At 42.5% G+C, this 21,972-nt stretch overlaps 1 protein-coding gene and 2 long non-coding RNA genes across 5 annotated transcripts; 2 read left to right on the top strand and 1 right to left on the bottom strand.

Moving 5' to 3' along the window:
• The first annotated feature begins 163 nt into the window (after positions 1-163).
• On the top strand, positions 164-2,063 carry LOC147252161 (TLR adapter interacting with SLC15A4 on the lysosome). The gene has a single exon (XM_086221246.1). It carries the CDS (start codon positions 582-584, stop codon positions 1,524-1,526), a length of 945 nt encoding a protein of 314 aa, XP_086077372.1. The 5' UTR covers positions 164-581; the 3' UTR covers positions 1,527-2,063.
• A 1,021-nt stretch (positions 2,064-3,084) lies between these two features.
• On the bottom strand, positions 3,085-17,220 carry LOC147252160 (uncharacterized). Its single transcript, XR_015118831.1, has 3 exons — positions 16,976-17,220; positions 15,681-15,804; positions 3,085-4,208 (listed from the first exon to the last, which is right to left on the bottom strand). It is a non-coding gene; the product is annotated as an uncharacterized LOC147252160 (long non-coding RNA).
• Positions 12,965-20,893, top strand: LOC147252159 (uncharacterized). Of its 3 annotated transcripts, none has more exons than XR_015118828.1 (3): positions 12,965-13,246; positions 19,883-20,047; positions 20,164-20,893. It is a non-coding gene; the product is annotated as an uncharacterized LOC147252159 (long non-coding RNA). The 3 variants fall into 3 exon arrangements; XR_015118830.1 differs by lacking the exon at positions 12,965-13,246 and adding an exon at positions 16,760-17,137; XR_015118829.1 differs by lacking the exon at positions 12,965-13,246 and adding an exon at positions 17,536-17,819.
• The last annotated feature ends 1,079 nt before the right edge of the window (positions 20,894-21,972 follow it).

Here is a 21,972-nt window from a genome sequence, read left to right as displayed (position 1 = left end):
GCTTTAGTGGAGGCACAGATATCAGTAGATGCTCTAAGCAGCACACAGGAGAGAGAAAAGAGGAATTAGTATCCCTCGAACTTTCAATTTCTTGATGTTTTGACAAAACATGAGACAGTTTTTTTATGCGTTTGACATAAACAACACATCTGTTGCAAGTAAACGGAACAACAGTGGTTCCTTTTTTACACCAAATCGGTCTTTTCTAGTAGCACATCAGGAGAACCTTCAAGACAAAAATGGCAAGTGGCACTGCTTGCTTCTATATTCGCTTACCACAGAAAGGGGAGGGAGCATTCACGACCTCTACAGCTGCTGCATCAACTCTGAAAACATCTGACATTCCCACTTCCTCTTGGGCTGGTGGGGCAGCCACTAAACGTTCACGCTGAAAGCGAGTCGATGCACTTTTGGCTGTGCTTGAGTTGAAGCGTGGTGTGTTTCCCTCTGGTGAGGTAAAAAGACGCTTCTAAAAACAAATTGTAATTTGACTGACAGACTTTGGTTTTTGCTGGATTTATCTGAATGATTTTTAGATTCAGCTCAGCAGGGATCAGAAGAGTGCTTGTGTCGTCGCAGCCATGCTTTGTGAAGGCATATTGTTGAGAATGACCTATGGTGAGCTGCAGGAACTGCATCCCCTCCCTCCTGACGAGGCTCCCCATGCTGGGCTGCAGAGAGCAGCGGCGATCCGTAAGCCAAACTCCAGCAGACACACTGTCCTTGTTCATCACAGCTCCACAGGGCTGTCTCCAGACAGCAGGAGTCCCCCAGTAGAGTGTCTCTCCCCGCTGGTGTCCTCAACTCACAGAAGAATCCATCCTGGCAGGCAGATCTCTCCAGAGATAGAGATCCCGGCCCAGGCCCGTTCAGGTACTGATGCCCCGTTCTTGGTTCCTTCTTTCTGTCAGAGCATCTGTAAAAACTACAGTGACCTTCATATCGGAGGCGACCAAGTGCTTCCTCTGTTGGCCAATGAGAGTGAGCTGAGGCTTGGCACTGACCCCCAGGCTGATGGCCCTTTCTTGCAGTCCTGTGATGTCCAACCAGCTGTGGAGGGCTCCCTCCTGGGACACACCACCCAGGGTGGGCTTCTGCACCGACCGAGGGTAGGACTGAGTCATTGGAGACAGGGAAGTGGCCGCGATCAAAGTTTTTTGTTTCAAGGGTGTGAAGGTCCATTCTCCAACTCCTTTCTCAACCGCTACCTGGAGCATAAAGTCCTGGACCTGTACCAGCAGTACATGATGGAGAAGATTAACAGGCAACGGGCCCCTGGTACGGATTCTGACCCAGGGGCTATTTGCAATCTACTGGGCTCTGAGATGATCCTCACTAGCCTGGACCAGATAACGCTGCAGCTCAGTCGTGAAGGTAATTTGGAGGCGGGCCTGGCCAAGGACATGGTGCTGAGCTGCCTGCTGCGGGTGGCTGGAGACATGCAGTCCAGTGAGATCAGCACTCCCTGTCTGCAGATCTCAAATGAGTCATCCAAGGAGCCGCTGGCAGAGAATGAAGAGGACTAAGTGTCAAGGAACTCTCACCCCGGTCCCGCTTTAACGATTGTTTCATCACCAAAAAAAAGGTTGCCACATTTTATCACTATATTCTTTCAACTTTTGAGGAAGCACGTTTTGTATGCGAAGAGTTATTCTGTTCTGCTGTTTTTTATATGTGAAATGACAACAGAACTGAAAGTTGTCCTTGCTAGTATTAGGACGTACTTTTCCCTCACCTAAGTCTTACAGACAGGAGGAAAAGCCTTAAGGAATTTTTTACTCTTGGCTTTGACATCTGTCCTGCACCTGTTGTAACTAAGAATATGTTACTGCTAAAGAACATTTCATGAATAAAGCTCATCGTTTCTGCTTTTTAAAATTACTCAGTATCTTTGAGTCAACTGTATTTTATAACGGCATACATGTTAAGTACTGCACTTGATTATTTCTTTGAATAATCACAATTTGGAAATAAGAACAATAATAACAACAAAATAAGAATTGTTATGGAATAAATCATGATGTGAGGTTAAGAGGAGCCATACAGTTTTTTTTTTTGTTCAGTTAGCAGCATCAAAATGAATAAAATACCTTTGAAACTCTCTTTTCTATTTTTTTTGGAGGACTGTAATTATCTATAATTTGTATTATTCACAATGGGGTTCCTAAAAAAAAATAGATTAAAAAAAAACCCTACATGAACTAAAAAAAAATGACCGGATCTAATTTGGGATTTCTGTTTGCGCTCCCATGGCTTGTTCCTTTTATCACCTGAGGACTTATCCTCCAACCACATTATTAACATAACACCAAATGCCAGGCATTAACAACAAATTAACAGATAATGTTTTCTTCTCTTATCCGGAATTGTTTTCATTGTCCTCGGTTATCAAGGCTTGTCTCCAGGCTCACGCTGTTGGTTCTGCATCGTCTTCTAGTGGCACTTCTGACAAACGTTAGCTCACATGCTAAATGACTCCTTTCACCATCAGAATTTGATCCATTTGTTTTGACAGCATTCGGATTATTTTGATGATTTATGTGGAAGTCAGAGGTAAAACTGTGGTGTTCTACAGCTTTATTGTTTTTACCAGGCACGATAATGTATTTTGACTTCTCACCTCCTTCGTGTGTGTACGTGTGTGTGTGTACGTGTGTGTGTGTGTGTGCGTGCGTGCGTGTGTGTTAAAACGTGATCCTGGTGATGTTTGGAATTGCACTTCTGCTTCTTGTCAGTAGATGGCGATGAAACTCAATTTGTGCGCCATCACCAACAGTCAGTCACTCAGTATCTGAGCTACACGTCCAGCAGTCATACAGTGACGTCTCCAAAAATGAAAGATACAGATTACGACTTGAGAACGCGTCAGTGTTTGATTAGATCTCCACAGGTTCTCTTCAGTTTGGAAAGAAAGTTTCTCTTGACTCTTTAATTTCGAACATTCTAATGACAACTGTTGACATTACTCTTTATCATTCGTTAGAATCAGTTCTTCCCTTAAAAATAAAAGCACAGGGAGTAATAATAAGTGTTTAAACTACATGAATTACATGGATTCTTCCAAACATGATTAACAATTCACCATTCTGAATCTGCAGTAGCACAGCTGTAGTAAATTTACATACTTTGCTTCACTTCAACGGCAGTTTATTAATGTTTAACACACTGTATATTTATCAGCTACAACATCTCAAACCGCGGTCAGGTCAATAAAGTAGCTTACAATTAATCTTAGAATTATTATTTATGGATTTAATATGACTTTCAATGTTTGTTTGTTTTTTGGATGTTTCTAATATTACGATCATTCTCAGTAAAGGTCAACAGCACCACACATTACAGCCTCTAAAACCTCAGATATAACTTGCAGCAGACTTGGAGAGCGCAGGCCAACCAAAGCCCCCTGAATATCGTTTCCCATCATATACGGTCAGGACGCATTCCCAAAAGAAGGGTGAACCTAAATTCATACAGTATTTTTCATTGTATTCATCTTATACAGATGTTAAGCTGATGAGCAGCACATAACAAAGTCTGCTGCAGTTCAAAATCAAAATTCTGCTCTCAAGTGTAGTTCATGAAAGCTGCTTGGCTCTTGAATCAGGCATTTTTAAATGTATCTGTTATTATCTAGAGGACTTTCATCTGCATTTTGTTTGTTCTCATGCTACCATTCAAATGTTGTTGTTGATTAGTTCCTGCAGTTGGTCACCGAGGGTCACCGAGGGGTGGGGTGGGGGTGGGATGTGCAAGACCAACTAAATTATTAACCCAAGAGATTTTTTAAAAATCAAACACTCTTATTTATTCTCCTTTTGGACCCTCTCACTATCCATCCTACTAATCCTGCCTATCATCTGCTGCTCCTAATCGATGACGTCATCAAGACGGCGTGGTAAATCTGTCACCAGCTGGGTTTGTGATACTGGTTCTTCTCCCACGTAAACTAAACTCAAGCCTGAGATAAGAATATCTTCACTGCTGGGATGTATGTTCACGCGTGACAAAAAGGCCACAAACCAAGTGACTTATAGACGTTTCCTCCTATTTAAAGACCCCCGACTTCATTCCAGCTCGGCCCACCGGTGGCCTTCTGAGCGAAGGTTTGATCAGCTTCCTTGATTCCTGTCCAAACACGAGCGCCACAGGAGGAAACTGTGTGTTTACAGAGCGGAGCGCCGCAGTCGAAAACCTGTGAAGTCTCAAGGCTGCAGGGAGAGAGAGAGAGAGAGAGAGAGAGAGAGAGAGAGAGAGAGCGAGAGAGAGAGAGAGAGAGAGAGAGAGAGAGTCACGCGTGTGGTATTTCTGCTTGTATCCCTTTTGAACATCTCAGGTACATGTTAAAGCAGACAAAACAAATCACCACATATAAATATGATTCACCTGTCAGCCTGGAGCAGAATGAGCAAACAAACCTTGGCGAAATGAAAGACAGACCTCTTATTCTAACAGACTGGAAACTGTTGTTTAAAGGCCTGGAGATAAAGCTACAACCCATTGTGCCAACTTTCCTCACTTAAAAAAACCCCTGTCTAATCACTCACTGTTCTTTATTTGAGCGCAAATAAATTAAAAATGAGGTTGTTGATTTCATTTTCAGTAATTGGTTGGCCTGCATAAAGGTCAAAGGCACAATAATTAGAGCAGGGGTGGAGACTGATAACCAAATGGCGAAGTGCGGTGATTTAAAAATGGGGAAATGGTCTTGCAGTGAAACTAACAGGGAGGTTGAAGCCTTTCAGAGGTTCATAAAGTACTTTCCTTGTCACAAAGAGCTTTTAACATGGAGGGCGGCGGAGGCAAGGCCACATGATTTCATATCAAATCCAAGGTCCTAGAAACACTCTCACCATTGTGGTGTTAATGCTCTGTAGCACTCTACGGCTCTCCTTTATTTAAAAAGCTTTTAGCGTGTTGCCTTGTAAATTGGAACAGTCATATACTATTTACTTATATATTTTTTCCTTCTTTTGTGATGTTTCAAAACACCATTTGGAGATCTATTGATAGTCTTAAGGTTTGGACCGGACAGCTTCGGAGGTGGAGTGGTTGACTAATAATCTGGAGGTTTCGATCTCGTCGCTCCTCCAGAGATCGGGTTCGGGTATCCTTGAACAACAACTCTTTAATTGTTGAGCTTGTTCGCACCACAAATGGGAGCCATGAGCATGAGTGTGTGTGTGTGTGTGTGTGTGAACAACATGAACATATGACTGACACACATATGGAATGATTCTACAGCCGCCATATTGAGCTACTTAAAATCCTCCTCATTTTTTTTTTTTTTTTACGTTCTCAAGATCCCATTGTGGATCTATTGGAGAGGCCATGCCAGAACATTTAATGACCATCCTGCTCTGTATCTGTCTGGCTGACACAGGGACATGGAAGTGGCGGGGCGGGAGAACACGCATTTCCTGGTCAGTTAGCCACTCAAGGTTGCAGGGGGAGCCTGCAGTGTGGCGGGTGACCTTGGCGAAGCGAGAGCAGACAGAGAGAGACCTTGAGAGACAAGCAGGGCAGCAGGATCTGGCCCTCCAAGTGCTGGGGAACATAACGTGATAATGCATGATCATATATCACCGGGCCCATGTGAATGTGGACGGCAGCCAGCTGGATAAATAGATTTCACCCACTCATATGCTTATTCTCTTGGACTGGAATGCCTATGAGAGTGTGTTGTTGGTTTGTAAGAGCTGGTGCAAACATTTCACAGCGAAGGTTGCTGTCTAATTTAAGCTTTTAATTTGGTTGTAGAGGTGGATGCAAGCCCCTCCTCACGCCTCCAAACACAGGTTTACCATTAAACTCCTGCTTTTGTCCCTCATCTTTCATTAATGAGTGATGTAATAATTAACATCTGTTTGTGCGTGTCTTTTTGCAGAAGATACATTTTATCGCCTCGTCTCCATGAATACACCTGTAAGTCCATGCACTCACTATTGGAACCTCCATGATATCTGATGTGCTCAGGAAACTCCTTCTCTCCCCAAATTAGTTTAGAAAAACTTTTGCCAGGGATTTTGATTAAAGGGTTGATAGGGTGTTAGCACAAACAAGCTAACGGGCTATGGCTTATATTTAAAGAAAGGGTTTATTTCATAAGGATTTATGAGTCAATTCATGGAACATTTAAGTTAATTATTATAAGGATATGGAACAAGCTAGGGGCTGCACAGTGGTGCAGTGGTCAGCACTGTGGCCTCACAGCAAGAAGGTTTCGGGTTCGAGTCCCGGCTCGGGCACGGGATCTTTCTGAGTGGAGTCTCCATGTTCTCCCCGTGCCTGCGTGGGTTCTCTCCGGGTACTCCGGCTTCTTCCCACCAGCCAAAAACATGCAGTTGGGGACTAGGCTGATTGATTCTCTAAATTGACCGTAGGTATGAATGTGACTGTGAATGGTTGTTCGTCTCTCTATGTTGGCCCTGCGATGGACTGGTGACCTGTCCAGGGTGAACCCCGCCTCTTGGCCATAGATGCTGGGATAGGCTCCAGCCCCCCCGCGACCCTTAATGTAGGAATAAGCGGAAGATGACGATGGATGACGATGGAACAAGCTAGGTCTTAGCTTGTTTTACTCAGGCAACAGGAAGTTACATACATTGCATTATGGGAGCTGTAGTCCATACAGCTTCAGTAACATTACAGAAAAACAACTACAGTGAAACTCTGAGTTAAAAGAAGTTGGTAGGTTTCGTTTGATATTGATAATAAATTATAAGGGCAGAGACTAATTTAGAGGCTAGATGCTTTGAGTTTAGCTTCAGGTTTTTTTGCCGACTTTATTACCCATAATGCTCTCTGAATGGGAGTCCTAAGTAGTTTAACTATTTATGTTGAGATGGCAAGTTACCCGAGCTATTGATAGCAACCAAAGTCTTTATAGTCACAAGCTGTGTTTTCTTTTACTAAAGCAATGTTTAATTTAACGAGATTTTTTGTCATTTGTAGTTTAAAAACTATGCTATATTACTAATTCTGAAGTGTGATGTGGGTGATGTGTGTTAATATCTAATGTGGGAGGGGGGGGGGATGCGCATAATGTCTGAATAAATTTCTAAAATGTCTTAACTGTAAGTTAATATTTGAATTCTTTATTACAAAGCTACCAATAAGTTTTAACTTGCTGCTGTAAGTTTAGCCCTTTTGAGTGCTTCCACCCACAAACAGGAAGTTCAACAGGTGGTATGTAGCGGGGGCCTTGTCCTTGGCTAAAGATGTGTTCAGGAAGTAACACCTTAAAATAATAAATAAATATGAAAACATATTGGTACCATAAAATGTGAAGAATTTTGCGCTACAGTAATTAATCAAAATGAGCAAAGGGATGGAAAAACTTGAAAAGGTAAAGGCAAGAGAAGTACAAGGAATAAAATATTGTAGGATTAGATTAGTATATGGGGGGAGGGGGCCGCATGGCTCGGAGGTAGAGTGGCTCTCTTGCAACTGAAGGGTCGCTGGTTTGATCCTCACTTCCCCAGTGACCATGTTGAAGTGTCCTTGAGCAAGATACTGAACCCCTAATTGCCCTTGATGACCCTGCAACACTGGCGATCCGTCCAGGGTGAACCCCGCCTCTCGCCCAATGTCAGCCCCCCGCAACCCTTAACGGATGAGCGGTAAAGAAAATGGATGGATGAATGGATGGATTAATATGTTGCACAATGCTTCAGGAAGGGCCAAGACAGACACATGTACCTGCAGCTCAACTGAGACAACCTTCATCTGACTCGTTATTGTCCATCTCTGTTCTGCATATAAAGCTGGTCTTGAGAAGGTATTCAAGACAGAAACTGAATAACCATGGAGGAGGAGGCTGATCATGTGGCCAGATGGTAGCCAAGTATCACGACACGCCAGCACACAAAAAACCACAATGAGTTCACAAGGTTGGATAACAAGGAAGCTGGTTTCAACTGGTGGGTGAAATTATAATGATGCATCCCATTATTAAAAAGCCCCCAGGTGGCAAAAGAGAGAGATAGAGAGAGAGATTTTTTTTTTTTTTTTTTATTAAAACAAAGAAATATCTTCTGGCCACAAATGTAAAATATAAAAATATCAGAACAAGAAACTGAGAAAGGGAGTGCTTGTATCACTTAAAGCAGTTAATTTATGACAATGGGTTAATGTTATTGTTATTGTTGCCACAATATAAGTTTAATTATGTGACGAGGAGATAATTCAACCTTTTACCACTCGGTCTCGTCAGGTAGCAGCATTATAAACGAAGTATCCTAATCTTTTATCCTGTGGCTATGAATGGATCAAAGCGAGGTAATAACTCACACCTGTGTACAGTAACAAACAGGGCACATACGATAAACGATCTGCCTTCATAATTAGTGTCTAATAGTGAGTTGAGTTCATTCCTCTGTTAAACAGCTGAGACGGTTAAAATATATTTTTGAGAGCACAACGCCGTTTTAGGAAACTACGATTTCACGAACCATTTTTTTCAAGATTCGCAACATCTGCAAAATACAGTCTATCAGCGGTCTTCATTTAAAGTGTTGGACCAACATCAAATTCCCTCGTTAGTCTATTTAATCCATCAGATGAATAAAATGAGGCCACCGTTATATCGGAACCAGACCTCAGGAGTACTACACGCGCTGCACAGAGTCGGATGGAGAGATATTAATGGTTAACTTGATAGCACTAAAACGTAATGTTAGATACTTTCAGGTTGGCATGTTAAATGTTACCACAACATCGGGCTTTCAAGGACAAAATGAATCAGCAGCCAAACCTCCAGGATGGGCTGACAAACGCAATGACTTGTGTAACTTATCGTTGCATTTCATCACTTGAAAACTATTTTTTTTCCTTCTAATTTCTTACATCTCCTATTTGTGTATTAGCTGTTGGTGACACCCACCACTGTCTTCTCCCTCACCTTGGCCTCCCATGTGTGACCTCCTCTGTGTTTGCCACCGCCCACCCACCGCTCTTCCTGGCACACCAACACTATTATTAGTGTCGTAATTTACCTCCTTATGCAAACATGACCCTGTCCTCGATATGCTGGAAGGCAAAAATATTCATACAGTAGTCACAGTGAGGCCAATAAAGAATGAGATAAGAGAGACATAAATTATTGCGCGCCTCCCCCAACACACACACACACACACACACACACACACACACACACACACACACAGAAAAAGATGCAGCTCTTACATGTGTTCTTGGTGATGGGTACACATGAGAAGAAGGAACCTTATATTAAAGGCTGACATATGTTTAGATAAGATTAATAGATCAACAAGGACATGCAAAGAAAGGGCGAGCCGGGAAAAGAAGGATGATGGCAGGTAAATGGGCGTAAACCAATCTGCATTTTAATCGCTCTTATGTCCAAATATGTTTTTATGACACTACTTTTGAATAAATCCTGTGTGATTTACTATGGCAATACATGCAGGGGAAAGGGAAGCCTGGATGCGTATATTCAGTGCTTCTGTGTTTTTGCCAAAGAAGACAGGTTTATCTAAAACTGTCACATTTTACTTGCGCCATATCAATTATTTAATATATTAGCATTTCTGAAATAACAAGGACTAAGTCAAGGAATGTGAAGCAACACGTGGTGCAACAGTCCTCCAAGTATTTCATGAATACTCGGTGGAGTGAGTTGATGCTCCACGCAAAGCAGTTCAAGGTTGGGGTCTCCTCTGTGAGGATGGGTCGACAGCCGGATCAGTGGAAGCAAAGATGGAGAGGAGGAGGAGGAGAACGCAATCGAGGATTCAAGCGTTCGGTCAGGATGTGTGTTGTGGCCGAGTTGATAACCAAACATAAAGAACAGTGGAGATGCAGGATACATGGAACTCCAAAGTCTCCATAAACACAAAGGAACAGTCAGACAATAGAAGACCACAAACACAGGAGGAGGACGACGACAGCAACATCTGACAGAGACTGACACAAGTACCTGAAATAAATACAAACTCTAATGATTACACAACAAGAAACAGGTGGGAGATGCAAGGGTAGGGGAGGAACGGATTGGGTAAGAAAACACTGGGCGCAAGGCTGTGACTGATGAGGACTGATTAACAGACGAGACACAGACTTTAAAAAATGCGGGAACTGGACAAAGGCAGGATGCAACACAGAAGTACACCTCAAAATAAAACAAGAACTAGAGGTAAAAGAGCCTGAAACTAACAGAAACACAACTCAGAGGACACGGATCATGACAGTTCCCTCTGGTGGTTTTGGTCATCCTTCATGTCGTATGTTGTTGTTGGTCCAGTGTGTTGGGCTGTACCTGCATCGTCTGTATACTCACCACAACAAACAGCTTCAGCGTGACTGTGCCACTGGTCGCATTCCCATCAGCACATTTTAAATTTCTAAATGGACACCAACAGCTCCAGAGATAAAGAGGGCAGAGCCAAAGGAGAACCCTCCATCCATCCATTTTCTACCACTTATCCTGTTAAGGATCTCATTGGGGGGCTGCAGCCTATCCTAGCAGCCTACAGGCGAGAGGTGGGGTTCACTCTGGATGGGTCACCAGTCCAACGTAGGACCAACACATAGAGACAGACAACCATTCACACTCACAGTCACACCTACGGTCAATTTAGAGTAGCAATCAGCCTCGTCCCCTCTTGATGTCTTTGGACGGTGGGAGGAAGCTGGAGTACCAGAGAGAACCCACGCAGGAACAGGGAGAACCTGGAGACTCCACACAGAAAGATCCTGTGCTGGAGCCGGGGCTTCTTGCTGTGAGGTGACAGCACTGACCACTGCACCACCGTGCCGCCCCCAAAGGAGAACCTCACAGGTAAAGAGAAGAAGAACGTAAACGAGGTTACTTCAACACTGAAACTCCGCTGCAGTCCAAATAATACTGCCAGTGTTGTATCAGGATCCTCTGAAGTGCCGATAATGTAACTTCACAGTTCAATGCTACTTTAGCAAAGACCACAAATTTGTGTTTAAGTTAGCGACATAAACTAACTAACTGCTGAGTCACCTGTAGTTTGTAGCAGTGGCTCTCTACGATTGGCTTGACCTCTGCATCCCGCTGGCTGCGGTGTACCAGAGGCTAAAGATAGTCTGCATCAGCATTTCGTGGCTAAATGCTGAACTACAAGAAATTACAGGGCGTACCTGGGAGTTCTGTCTGTATCCCTGCCAAACATGGCCAACTATTCCATGCCTCCATGCCACTGAAGCTGCTTCTTCTGGACACACTCTTCATCGGGATAGTTAGTCTTTCATCTTTTTAAAAATAACATTTCATCGAGCCTTAAAAGAATTGCTCCTTGAATATAAAGAGCTTGTTCGAGTGATTACAAACGAAAAAGAACTTATAAAATGTTCGGTTTCTGCCAATGACACCCTCCTGCAGTCACCAGTGGAGTGTGGGACAATTGTAGTGTATGGATTCCTTTGAACACACAAAGTTTTGACCATGGCAGCTTCTCCCCCATATATTAACTCCCCACCTACAAGCCCCCCACACCCACAAAACCACAACCTCCATGGTCGTCCTCATCTTCGGCTAATTACTTCACATCCCCCGTGGCAAATGATCAACATATAATTTATCTTCAACAAGGACATTACAACTAAAGAGTCCCTCCTCTGCATTACTTCTTGCTCACTCCATCTGGCACTTCCTTTCAGTCTGTTGATCTGAATTTGCTTAAAAGTTTCTCAGCAATAGCCATTCACTGTATTTATATGATCTAATTACCTCTCCATGTCACAGTTTTCAGCGGTTCCTGCAATGGACTCTGAATGGACTCCATTTATACAGCCGTTTTTTCATTTTAACTTCAGTCAAAGTGCTTTATAATTTCGCCTCATTCACACACATTGATGGCGGAGGCTGCCACGCAAGAAGCCAACCTTCTCATCCAGAGCAATTAGTGGTTTAGTGTTCAAGGGCACTTTGACACAGTCTCCAGAGGAAGCAGGGATCAAACCGGCAACCCTCTGATCCCTAGATGGCCACTTTGAGATATGAACAGGGAATAATGCATCTACATGACTGTGCATCGCATGTATTAATCGTATTGGTATCAGCCTTGTTATTTTAGTTACCAAACAATCCTTACTACAGTTCACTAAAGTTTACAGTTCAACTGGGGAAACATGGTCTGGCTTTTAGTGTGAAGCAACTCCAGCAAACATGATGTGCTTATCACCAAGGTTAGCCGAGACCGCAATTGTTCATCAAAAATCAGAGCGGTAAAAGTTGACCTTGGATCAGTTAAATATTGTAGTGATCAAGAAGGAACAGCGATGTATCATATATGCTGCAGGCTGGACACCTCAGCATGGAGCTGCTTCGGAGTGTTTGTTGTTGCTTTTTTTTGTTGTATTAAACTTTACTTCCTGATACTGCCGGCAAGCACTGGCAAATCATCCAGAAGTGAAATCTCCAGGATTATGATTTGCCCAAATGCCTGAGAATTAATGCAAGAAGTCAAAGTGATGCAACGTCCCCTGGCCTACCAACAAAATTGATAAATCATAGACTAATGGGGCGATGCAGTATACACTGTATCTGCTTTCATTTGATCTGAATTAGTGACATTTTGGCGATTCACAAAACCCCTTACGGCAAATATCTCTAAAAATTGACAGCGCTTTTCGCAGCAGACGAGCACCCAGTCCTGCAATAAGTAATGGGAAGCCAGAGAGATGACACACTACAACAGTCAGGTGGCTCCTGCTGGCGCTCTGCCTCATTACTGGGTCAAGGTTAGAGTGAGTCCTTTGATGGGATCAGGGCTGAGCTGCACCCGTTTAACTAAGTACATTGGCAGTTCGGTAGCAGCAGGGATCTGTAAGAGCTGAAGAATGCAGTAAGACAAATGAGATCAACTGACAGGATCTCTAAACTCCCAAATACTGCTCAGATTTTCAGAAACACCATAAGATCTTACAGGGATCTTTTTGTTGTCCCAAGCACAGCACAGAAAAAGGATGAGGGGAGTAATAAGTCATATAACATTCAACCACAGGTGGTTCTTGTTTGTGGCTGGCTGCCCGCTGGTTTGGCTTAACTCAAGGCTACCATAGCTTCTGTGTTGCTGAGTGCTCTGCAGGTTAAGGGGCATCATGCCCCGTCGGTGTCACTTTGGCTCATCATGCCTTGCATCCACCCACAACCAGGAGCTCAGGTCTGACTTTAGTTTCCTATCAAGCAGAAAATCTAGTCAGCTATTTTAGCCATCCGACCACGATCAAAATCAGCCACCTTACATGCTGCAGCAAGGTAAGAGTGTTGAGTTTTTCTTTTAAATGGACTCATTTCATTTTTTTTAATATTCAGGATTACAGCAAAAAATATCTCACAAGTTCGGTCAGTACATGGGTGTGTCTATACACTGTCACACAGCCGACAAATCCTGATATGATTTAACTTTTACTTTTTGGTATGGACTTTTTACGGAAGCTGAGAATGGCTCAATGACGATTTTTGAAACATCATTTGGAAAAAGCTGTTGTATGATTGACTGTAACACAGGGAAAAGAGGTCAGCATCCTGTTTATTAAACCTTGACATTCAGACAACTGATGCTGCTCAATGTTAGCTATAACTAGGTAGCTATCGAAAGAACGGTGCCGTTGGACAAAAATACACATGGCCAAAAGCATCAAATTTGTTTGAGTTTGAAGCCCAAAACATAAATCTGGTGTCTCTCAGACTAAAATATTTAATGATTTGTCACAACATCTAGACACAAGAAAAGCCTCAAAGTAAAAGTATATCATTTTTCTGGTTCATGCCATTATCAGATTTGCTGGGTTAACTTTGAAAATAAAAATGATACTTAATCCAAACAATGTTTTGCCTCTGAAGACCTCGCAAACAGGTTCCTCCAGCATTACTTCTTTTTGATTCCAGAATGCAGAAAGTGCCGGCCATGTGTTTGCAGCTTGAAGCTCATGATGACCGACAGCTAACAACAGCTACAGAAACAAAATAACAGCAAACTGCCTAAAAACACAAGTCTGAAAACTCACAAGCGCATCATCCACATAATCCACTTCTTTAAAGTGCAGTTTTTGTCTGAGATGTCACTTTCACGTTGCACTCTTGAGGTTCGGTAGTTTAGTTTAGCCAGTTGTTAACTCAAGATATGTATGGCACACAGCGTAGTTGTAACCAATGCCATGCAAAAGGGTGACAACTTTATCACCTGGAGCTGAATGTCTTGCTGAAGAAGAGTTTTGAAACACAGGTAGTTGTCGCAGCAGAAATCTAGTCAGCAGCAGAGAAAATTGGTGAGCAGATTCCGTTTAACGCCTACAACTTAGTCATGCTCGGTGAAGTACTGGACCGAATACAATTTATATAATTCTACTGTACTACAACCTGTAACCCAAAAGTCTGACCCAAAAATACATTCTTCAGGCACACTTATACAAAGCAAGGAATTGTCTTCAAATCCTTTTCATTTTTGGGCATTCAAAATTAGCAGTTCACTTGAATTCTGATTTGTAATTTTTTTTTTTAATAACTGTTGTCAGTGTGCCTCAATTTTCCAGTTTTGGATTGATGCATTTTTATTTCTTGAGTGCCAGTTTATTTTCCACAGTTCTGAGCATTTGAATCAAATGATGTATCCTTCAGCCCTGTACGACAACGGTCTCAACCTATCCAAAGGTGACCCTTTCTTTGTACAAGAACTGGTAAAATGATCGGTTGCAATGAGCTCAACAGTGTCTCTTCTCTAAACCTATTTACCTTGGGAGAACCATTTTTTTTCCAAATGACCATGTGTCATTTAAACATTTAATTAACATTTCCCATTAATATACAGGTTTTTTTTTTAAAGTTATTTAAAAGGAAACACTTTGGATAAATGTTTGACAGTGATGAAACGCTAACAAAGGAATAGTGTAGCAATGAGTCATAAAAATTGGAAGTAATGTGTGTACAAACAACAGCTGCTGAGGAGTGGCTAAATACTGCTAAACATTAGCTAGCTGTGTATTTGTTAGCATAACGTTAGCTTTGTACCTCTAGCAACTCTATTTACACTTTAAAAAAAAATCACACAAGTGTTGTTCATTTGAGAGGACTATCTTGTGAAACAAAATGTCTCAGATTTTCCTGAAAGGTACTTGGGGCAAATGTGTGTTTCTTATTTCAGAAAATACATTCATAAATCTTTGAGTTACGACAGAAAATCTAAAAAGATACCCCTGCCACTCTTTTCAAGCTAGGCATCATACAAAACCATTCCATGACACTTAACAACATATTCTATCACAACATTTTAGAACACAACCCATAAGCAGGCTTTAATAGCACAACCACGTGTCTTTTGTATAAAAGCTAGCATATCTGCTACTTTGTTTGCTCTGTGCTGGGTTAGCCTTGTACTTTATGGAGCAACCTTGAAAGCTACACAGTTACAAGAGGCTGCTCATAGACATGCTGTGAGAGGTTCACAGTTGAAGTAAACAACAGGCAAAACTGTGTTTGTTCAAGAGAGGTTTTTTTTTTTATCATTGAGCTCTCATTGACTGATGGGGTTGCTTCAAAACATACTGGATAAATACAAAATAAAATCTGTATATCTATACAAGAAAGATCTTTTTCACAGCAATCACTTTCACCTCACTTAAACACAAGTATTAATAATCAGATTAATTAAAGGGTTCCAATTTTTTGAAGTCCAGTCCTATTTGCTACTTACCAATGACGATGTTGGTGGGCAGATTCTGGCTCACAACGCTCTGTGCTGTTCCTCGTAATGGTTTTGGAAGGTTGGGCAAAAATGACATTCAGGATCACTTGGGGCTGGAGCCTATCCCTGCAGTCTTTGGGTGAGAGGAAAGGTGCACCCTGGTCAGGTCGCCAGTCCATCGCAGGGCCAACACATAGAGACAGACAACCATTCGCTCTCACAGCCACACCTACGGTCAATTTAGAGCTCGAACCCGGAACCTTCTTGCTGTGAGGCAACAGTGCTAACCACTGCGCCACCGTGCTGCTTTTTTTTTTGTTTTTTTTGTTTTGTTAAGAAACTCCTGAGGGAAATGTTGACTGGGGGATATAAATCAAATAAGCAGACCATTGGAGTTGCCCCCTGCTGGGTGGAAAGAGTTTTAAAACACTTTGGAATCGGCTGCCCTTTTCAAGCCATGCCCACTTCTTCTTTTCTTTCTTTTATGGTTTCTACTCATGGATCAGCTTGGTCCATTCAACTATTTTAACCAAGACAAAAGGTGCTTTGAATCAGTTATGTGACTCTCAACTTGTGCCTCTCATTGATGGACCTTGGGGTGAAAATTTTGAATTCAACTACTCAAATCTTTTATCTGTTTCCTTTGGCACTCCATCTCCATATTACAGCTTGTACAACACATCCATAGAGGTTCTGTCCTTCACTCTAACTCATGTACTGGCACTGAGAATATATTACCAGGTCTCCCAGACCACTTCTGAATGTGGTTCAAGAGATCTAATCTCATGGATGCCTTTACACCTGCATTAAGTCCCAAACCAGGTCTCAATGACATATGGGGGGTTTACAGAGTCCCTGTGCCACTGCAAATTCATTCAAACCGCCTTACAAATGGTAACATCTTGAAGAAGAAAAAGAAGACCTAGAATCTATTTCACCAGGGAGGTGGGACCACTCGGCACTGGGACCTTTAACCCCCCCCACCCCCACCCAAATCCATCCTACCGCTCATTTATTCAGCACATTTCAAGCAAACTTCTTTCCTCACCAACACACAAACACACACTTTCACTCTGCTGTAAGTTGGTGACATGAGTCCTTGGAGAGTGCAGTATTCAATTTGTAACTATTATGGAGACAAGGACACAGTCCTTTATGTCCACAGCCACGGAGAGAAAATGGAGGCAGTCACTATAGCAACCGCCAGAAGAGCGCCAAACAAATCAACAAACAATGCAGTACAAGACTTTTCCAGGGGAGCCATTTAATGCGAAACCTTGAATCATACAAAGTTGTCCTCTTACGTTTCTGAGACCTGCCTTTGAGTGTCTGTGGGTGTCTAAGCCCAAAGTGTTTGGTGAAAACCTTGTGTTCTTCTCTGCAGTTGTGTTTCAAGGTCGGCTTGGCTGAACGTGCCAAAGAGCTGTCTTCTCTGGTCACGGCAACCTCAGACTTTCATTTGTGAGGTCAGCCTTCAGGAAATGCTTACTGATGCAAAAACACCAGAAAACAATGCTCACTTATTGAAAACATTTTATTGCATCTACTGGAGCAATCGGCACATTTTGACAAAGTTCAGATTCTAAATCGGAACACATAGAAATCTGAAAGAGTGAAACAATTGGATTTTAAAAGGGGAATTTTTGAGACCATTCCATGCAAACTGTAAAGATAATTTTACTCCGCTGTTCCTTCCCCCTTTTATTCCTCCTGCCTGCTGCTCTTTCCCATGGCCCTTGTCTGAGTAAGCAGCTTCTTTAGTGACCTTGAAGACTCTGAGCAGCAGCGTGGCTGATGTTGTTGACTCGGACTGTCTGGGTGTCACAGAAATTCATTACAGTAGAGCAGATCAGACACACAACTCAGTCTGAGAACAATTGTTTACACCTCCCTTTTCGATAGAGCATATCGCTCCGTATCTAATTTGTATTTTTCTTTTTACATGCTCATTTTTCAGAGTAGACCAGATTTAGGACAGGGTGTTTTTCCAGTTAGATTTATTTGAGAATAAGCCCTCTATTATCAGGAGACATTTAACCGCCACGACCAAGTTGACTCAGAAGAGAGGAACTTGTAATGCTGGGATATGACAGTTTAATCGCTGTAGACAGGAGAGGTGAAGTAAGGAGTGTACTCGTGGCTTTAAAGGTATGTGATACTGTTGTGAAAATACCCCCTCAGTCTGAGATGCGTCCAACTAGGCGGAGGATCAGCCAGAACTGAGCCAGAGAAAAGCTCTGCTCCATATCACCAAAGAAAGGACTAAGAAACTGGATCTGGAAAGCAAAAAAACAACCCCAAAACATTTCAATTTTTCCAATGAGTCTGGTGTACCATACAAGAATGGCCAAACATTTAATTAGAGTAGAACTTCCTGCTGAGAAATATCATCTGACTCTGCAGCTTCACTGGGTTTCACGGAGGTTTATAGTGAGGTTGAGTTTGGTTCACTCTTGTGTGTTGTGATTGGGCCCCTGGAAAGTTTCAGCAACGTTTGAGCCAAATACGTTAAAAAGTGGACTAAAACTCACACACCGCACATAAACAGGTCTGAAAATGAATGATAATATTGTGTAAAAGCTGCTTAATGGGTAAATGAGTCCCGAGTTACTAATAAACTCACTGCAGGTTATTTTCCACAATTTTGGGCCATTTAAAAATCAAGATTTTAGTAAGTTCTCACCCTGCATATGTTTCTATCGTTAGCCCCTTTCACACTGCACCAAAAACGCAGGTCAACGTGGGTTTTTCGGCACTCTGAAAGGGTCGATTCGGCATTTCAACCCACGTCAACTGACTCGCCAAGTGACCCAGGAGTTTAGCGGCTCGGCTGGCCTGCAGTGTGAAAAGGGCAACCCGCGTCATCTCAGGTTTCACGCGACCTTCCTGTCGCATCCTGATTTTGTCACTGTGTCGCCTGTCAAGCTGTCATTGTGGAAGCTCCGGAAAAACATAAATAGATGAAAAACATTTCGGCTGGGCTGAGAGCTGCTCACTCATCTCTCAATAAAGTATCTGTCTCTGCCGTAAGATCAGTCCTCTTGTTGATGTCCCGCGAATGTTCGACTCAATGACGTCGGTTGTTTACCTCTCAGTGTTCTGGCGCACATTTATGTGTAATGATGACGTTGTCAGCGCGATGACATATGAGAGAGAAAACACAGGCACGCTGCCCTCACAGCGGGACTTCAGACCCGGGTTTTTTGGAAGCTTGAATGCGCCCTAATGCTGAGCAAACACGGGTCCAAAAACCTGCGTTGACACGCGTTTTTCAGTGTGAACGGGGTATTTGTGAGGACCTTCATTGACATAATGTGTCCCCATCTAAATGCCTAACCCCTGATCTAATTTAGTCCTAATGCCTAATCTAATCTAGACTTAACCCCTGACCAAACCCAGTACTAACCCTTGACCTAACCCCTGACTTAACCCCAGACCTAAACCCTGATCTAAACAAGACCTAACCCCTGACCAAACCCAGTCCTAACCCCTAATCTAATCCAGACCTAACCCCTGATCTAACCCTAGACCTAACACCTGACTTAACCCCGGACCTAACCCATGACCTAATTCTAAATCTGACCCTAAAACCAAGTCTTGACCTTCAAATATCTAACTTTTAAGTTGTGAAAACCAGTCAAAATGTCCTCACAGTGTTTTGTCACGGGACGATTAACGCAAGGATGGAGAGACATAAACAAACACGCACATACAATTTACTCAGGAGTCATACCATCTAGTTGAATTTAAAGTTCTGTTTTAAACAGTGTGCTACTGCACAGCAAGTACTTGGCATGGCTACAGTTTAAGATATGATAATAAGACATATTAATTTGCTCCGTCAGATAAAAAGATGCTGGGGCGGAGAATATTTAAGTGCACCTTGAACAAATACATAAACAAAGGGACAAAAGAAGGGACCCAAGAGCAAGACAAAAAGCGACAGAGCAATTTCAGCTCAGTGCATTTGCAACAAGACATAATGTAATCTCTCCTTGAGACGGAAGGATTTTTATAACCTGCGCTGGCTGGGCCTTGAGCAGGGGAAGAGACAAACTGAGTGAAGGCTGTTTATCCCATGGTGTCCTTGATATAAACATGTGAAAAATCTCTCTGTTTTCTCTCCCAGCTGAATCAATACAAATATATTCAGTCTCTGAACAATGTGCGAGCTCTCCTGCAAAAGTTTTTCATCCTGCCTCCATTCACAGCGGCGTCCTTGAGTGCAACAGAGCAAGGGGACGCAGAGGTCTTGCCGGCTGCTGTTACATGAATGTGAACATGTGCTCGGAGTCATCTTTTCTCCACACCAAAGAAAATATTCCACGAGGACCCTCATGGAACAGCTCACAAGAACTGCTGCCCCACATGCTGCAGTAAGTCAACACCTTTTGCATTATTCTCTCTGGTCTCTTTATTTTCACTCGCTTGACTGCTTCTGTAGCCAAAGTAGACTGTAAACACGATGCGCTTCAACCTCTTAACGCTGTAGGTGAAGCCAGAGTATCCCAGGTACTGGAGCCGCCCTGCTGCACTGGTGACCATACTTGGAACCAGTCTGCCCAGCAGTGGTCAGGGGATGGAGGCCGATGAACGATGAAAGTTTGAGACTCTCTTCTTCAGTTCTCAAGCAGGAGTTTTTCAATTTTGCTGAGCACTCACGGCGTCCATCTTTACAGTCCCTGGTCAATTCTCCACAACCGATGCCAACGACAACAAAATAAAACACGACAAAAACCTATTTTAAAAACTGGGTATGTTTTTAAATCTGAAAATGCTTACGTAGATCCTTCTATTATTAAATCCCAAATAATATTTGAGTCGAGATTTTTCAATGTAAAAAGTCAGAGACAAACACAAACCCTTTAATTTCAAATATAACAAATGGTATTAGAAGAATTAATCAAATTTTCCTCTTGTAGCCCTAAAAAAAAAATCACATAAACATTATTTTCAGATAAGGGTCGTTATTTAAAAACATAATTCTGTCCCACAAGTTATGTATTTAAAAGTGGAATTTTTAGAGGCCTGCTTGATACTGCATAAGGTTTGAGAAATCAAATTGATTGACTTCTTGACTACTAATGTAATGTATATTGTATTATTATCTGGTGTCTTTTTTTGGTCTTCGTGTGGCTCTCTGGCTGCTGGTTTGTCACTCCCCTAAAAAGTAGATGTTCCATTCATGAAAATCTGTTTGCCTGATGAAGTTCTTGCACCGAAACGTCACAAATAAAGACATTTTTTGCAAGTTAAGACGGTGTGTGGGACTGTTTTGGTATCCTTCCTGTTAGTTTGCCTTATTCACTACGTACCTGTCTCACGGGTGTGCGAAGTCTTATTTTTTTGTATGAGCTTTTTGAAAAAACTGCAACAAATAAAATAAAGCTCATATCTACATAGCAGCGCAACACTTCCTTTTACAGTACAGTAGTGTTGTGTTTATTGGGGGAAATGAACATTTATTTCAAGATGTTTCCAACCTTGACAACTTTTGTTGAATGTACAATATAAGTACTTCTTATTTAGCCGCATCCCCTTCCTTCCCTCCCTCTTTCCCTTCTTTCTTCCCTACCTCCTTCCTTCCTTCCTTCCCTCCTTTCTGTCTCTCAGGTAGCAGTCAGACATCTACTGTGATCCCTCTGGGGAGCAATTAAGATACACCTCTAATTCATCTGCTTTATCCAGACCTGTCTCTCCCAGTCTCTCATTTGCTGACCTCCACTGTTCCTCCTCCTCCTCCTCCTCCTCCTCAGCTCCCCATCCCTCTTCACTGGCAGAGGCGAGGAGAGCATTGAGTCATGACATCATAATTCACCAGCTCCTGTTTTCACGGTTAAATCAATATCAGTGTGTCCGAGTCAAGGTTGGAAGCTGGCCTTCATGGCTCAGCCCTTCCTGCTTCTTTCTCATAGAAAATCATATAAATTGTCCCTAAAATAATTAAGCCTTCAGATCTGTCAGTGGCCTATATTTTCTTCACCAGCTTCTGCCTGATAAACAGCACAGCGGGAGAGTCAAGGTGATGCTGAGAACAGAAGCGACTCTGATTCTTCCACTGTTTGTCCTCAATTAACAACACAATCCATTTAACAGGCCTATTACTGCTGTTGGTGTGGAGCCATCCGGCTGACATCTGGCAGACACACTTGGTGTTGTTTATAAGTCTCCTCTAACTTTTGTAAGCATTATACGGTGCTCTGGGTTGTTGGTTTCTTGCAAAACTTTATCATGCGTTTGCGTGTGTGTGTGTGTGTGTGTGTGTGTGTGTGTCAGAGAGGAAGAGGAGGTGGAGAAGGAG

This window comes from Aulostomus chinensis, chromosome 12 (assembly GCF_037954235.1).
Source record: "Aulostomus chinensis isolate RoL2024-O1b breed Wild chromosome 12, RoL_Achi_v1.0, whole genome shotgun sequence".
NCBI lineage: Eukaryota > Metazoa > Chordata > Actinopteri > Syngnathiformes > Aulostomidae > Aulostomus > Aulostomus chinensis.
This window is presented reverse-complemented; position numbering and strand designations above follow the sequence as displayed.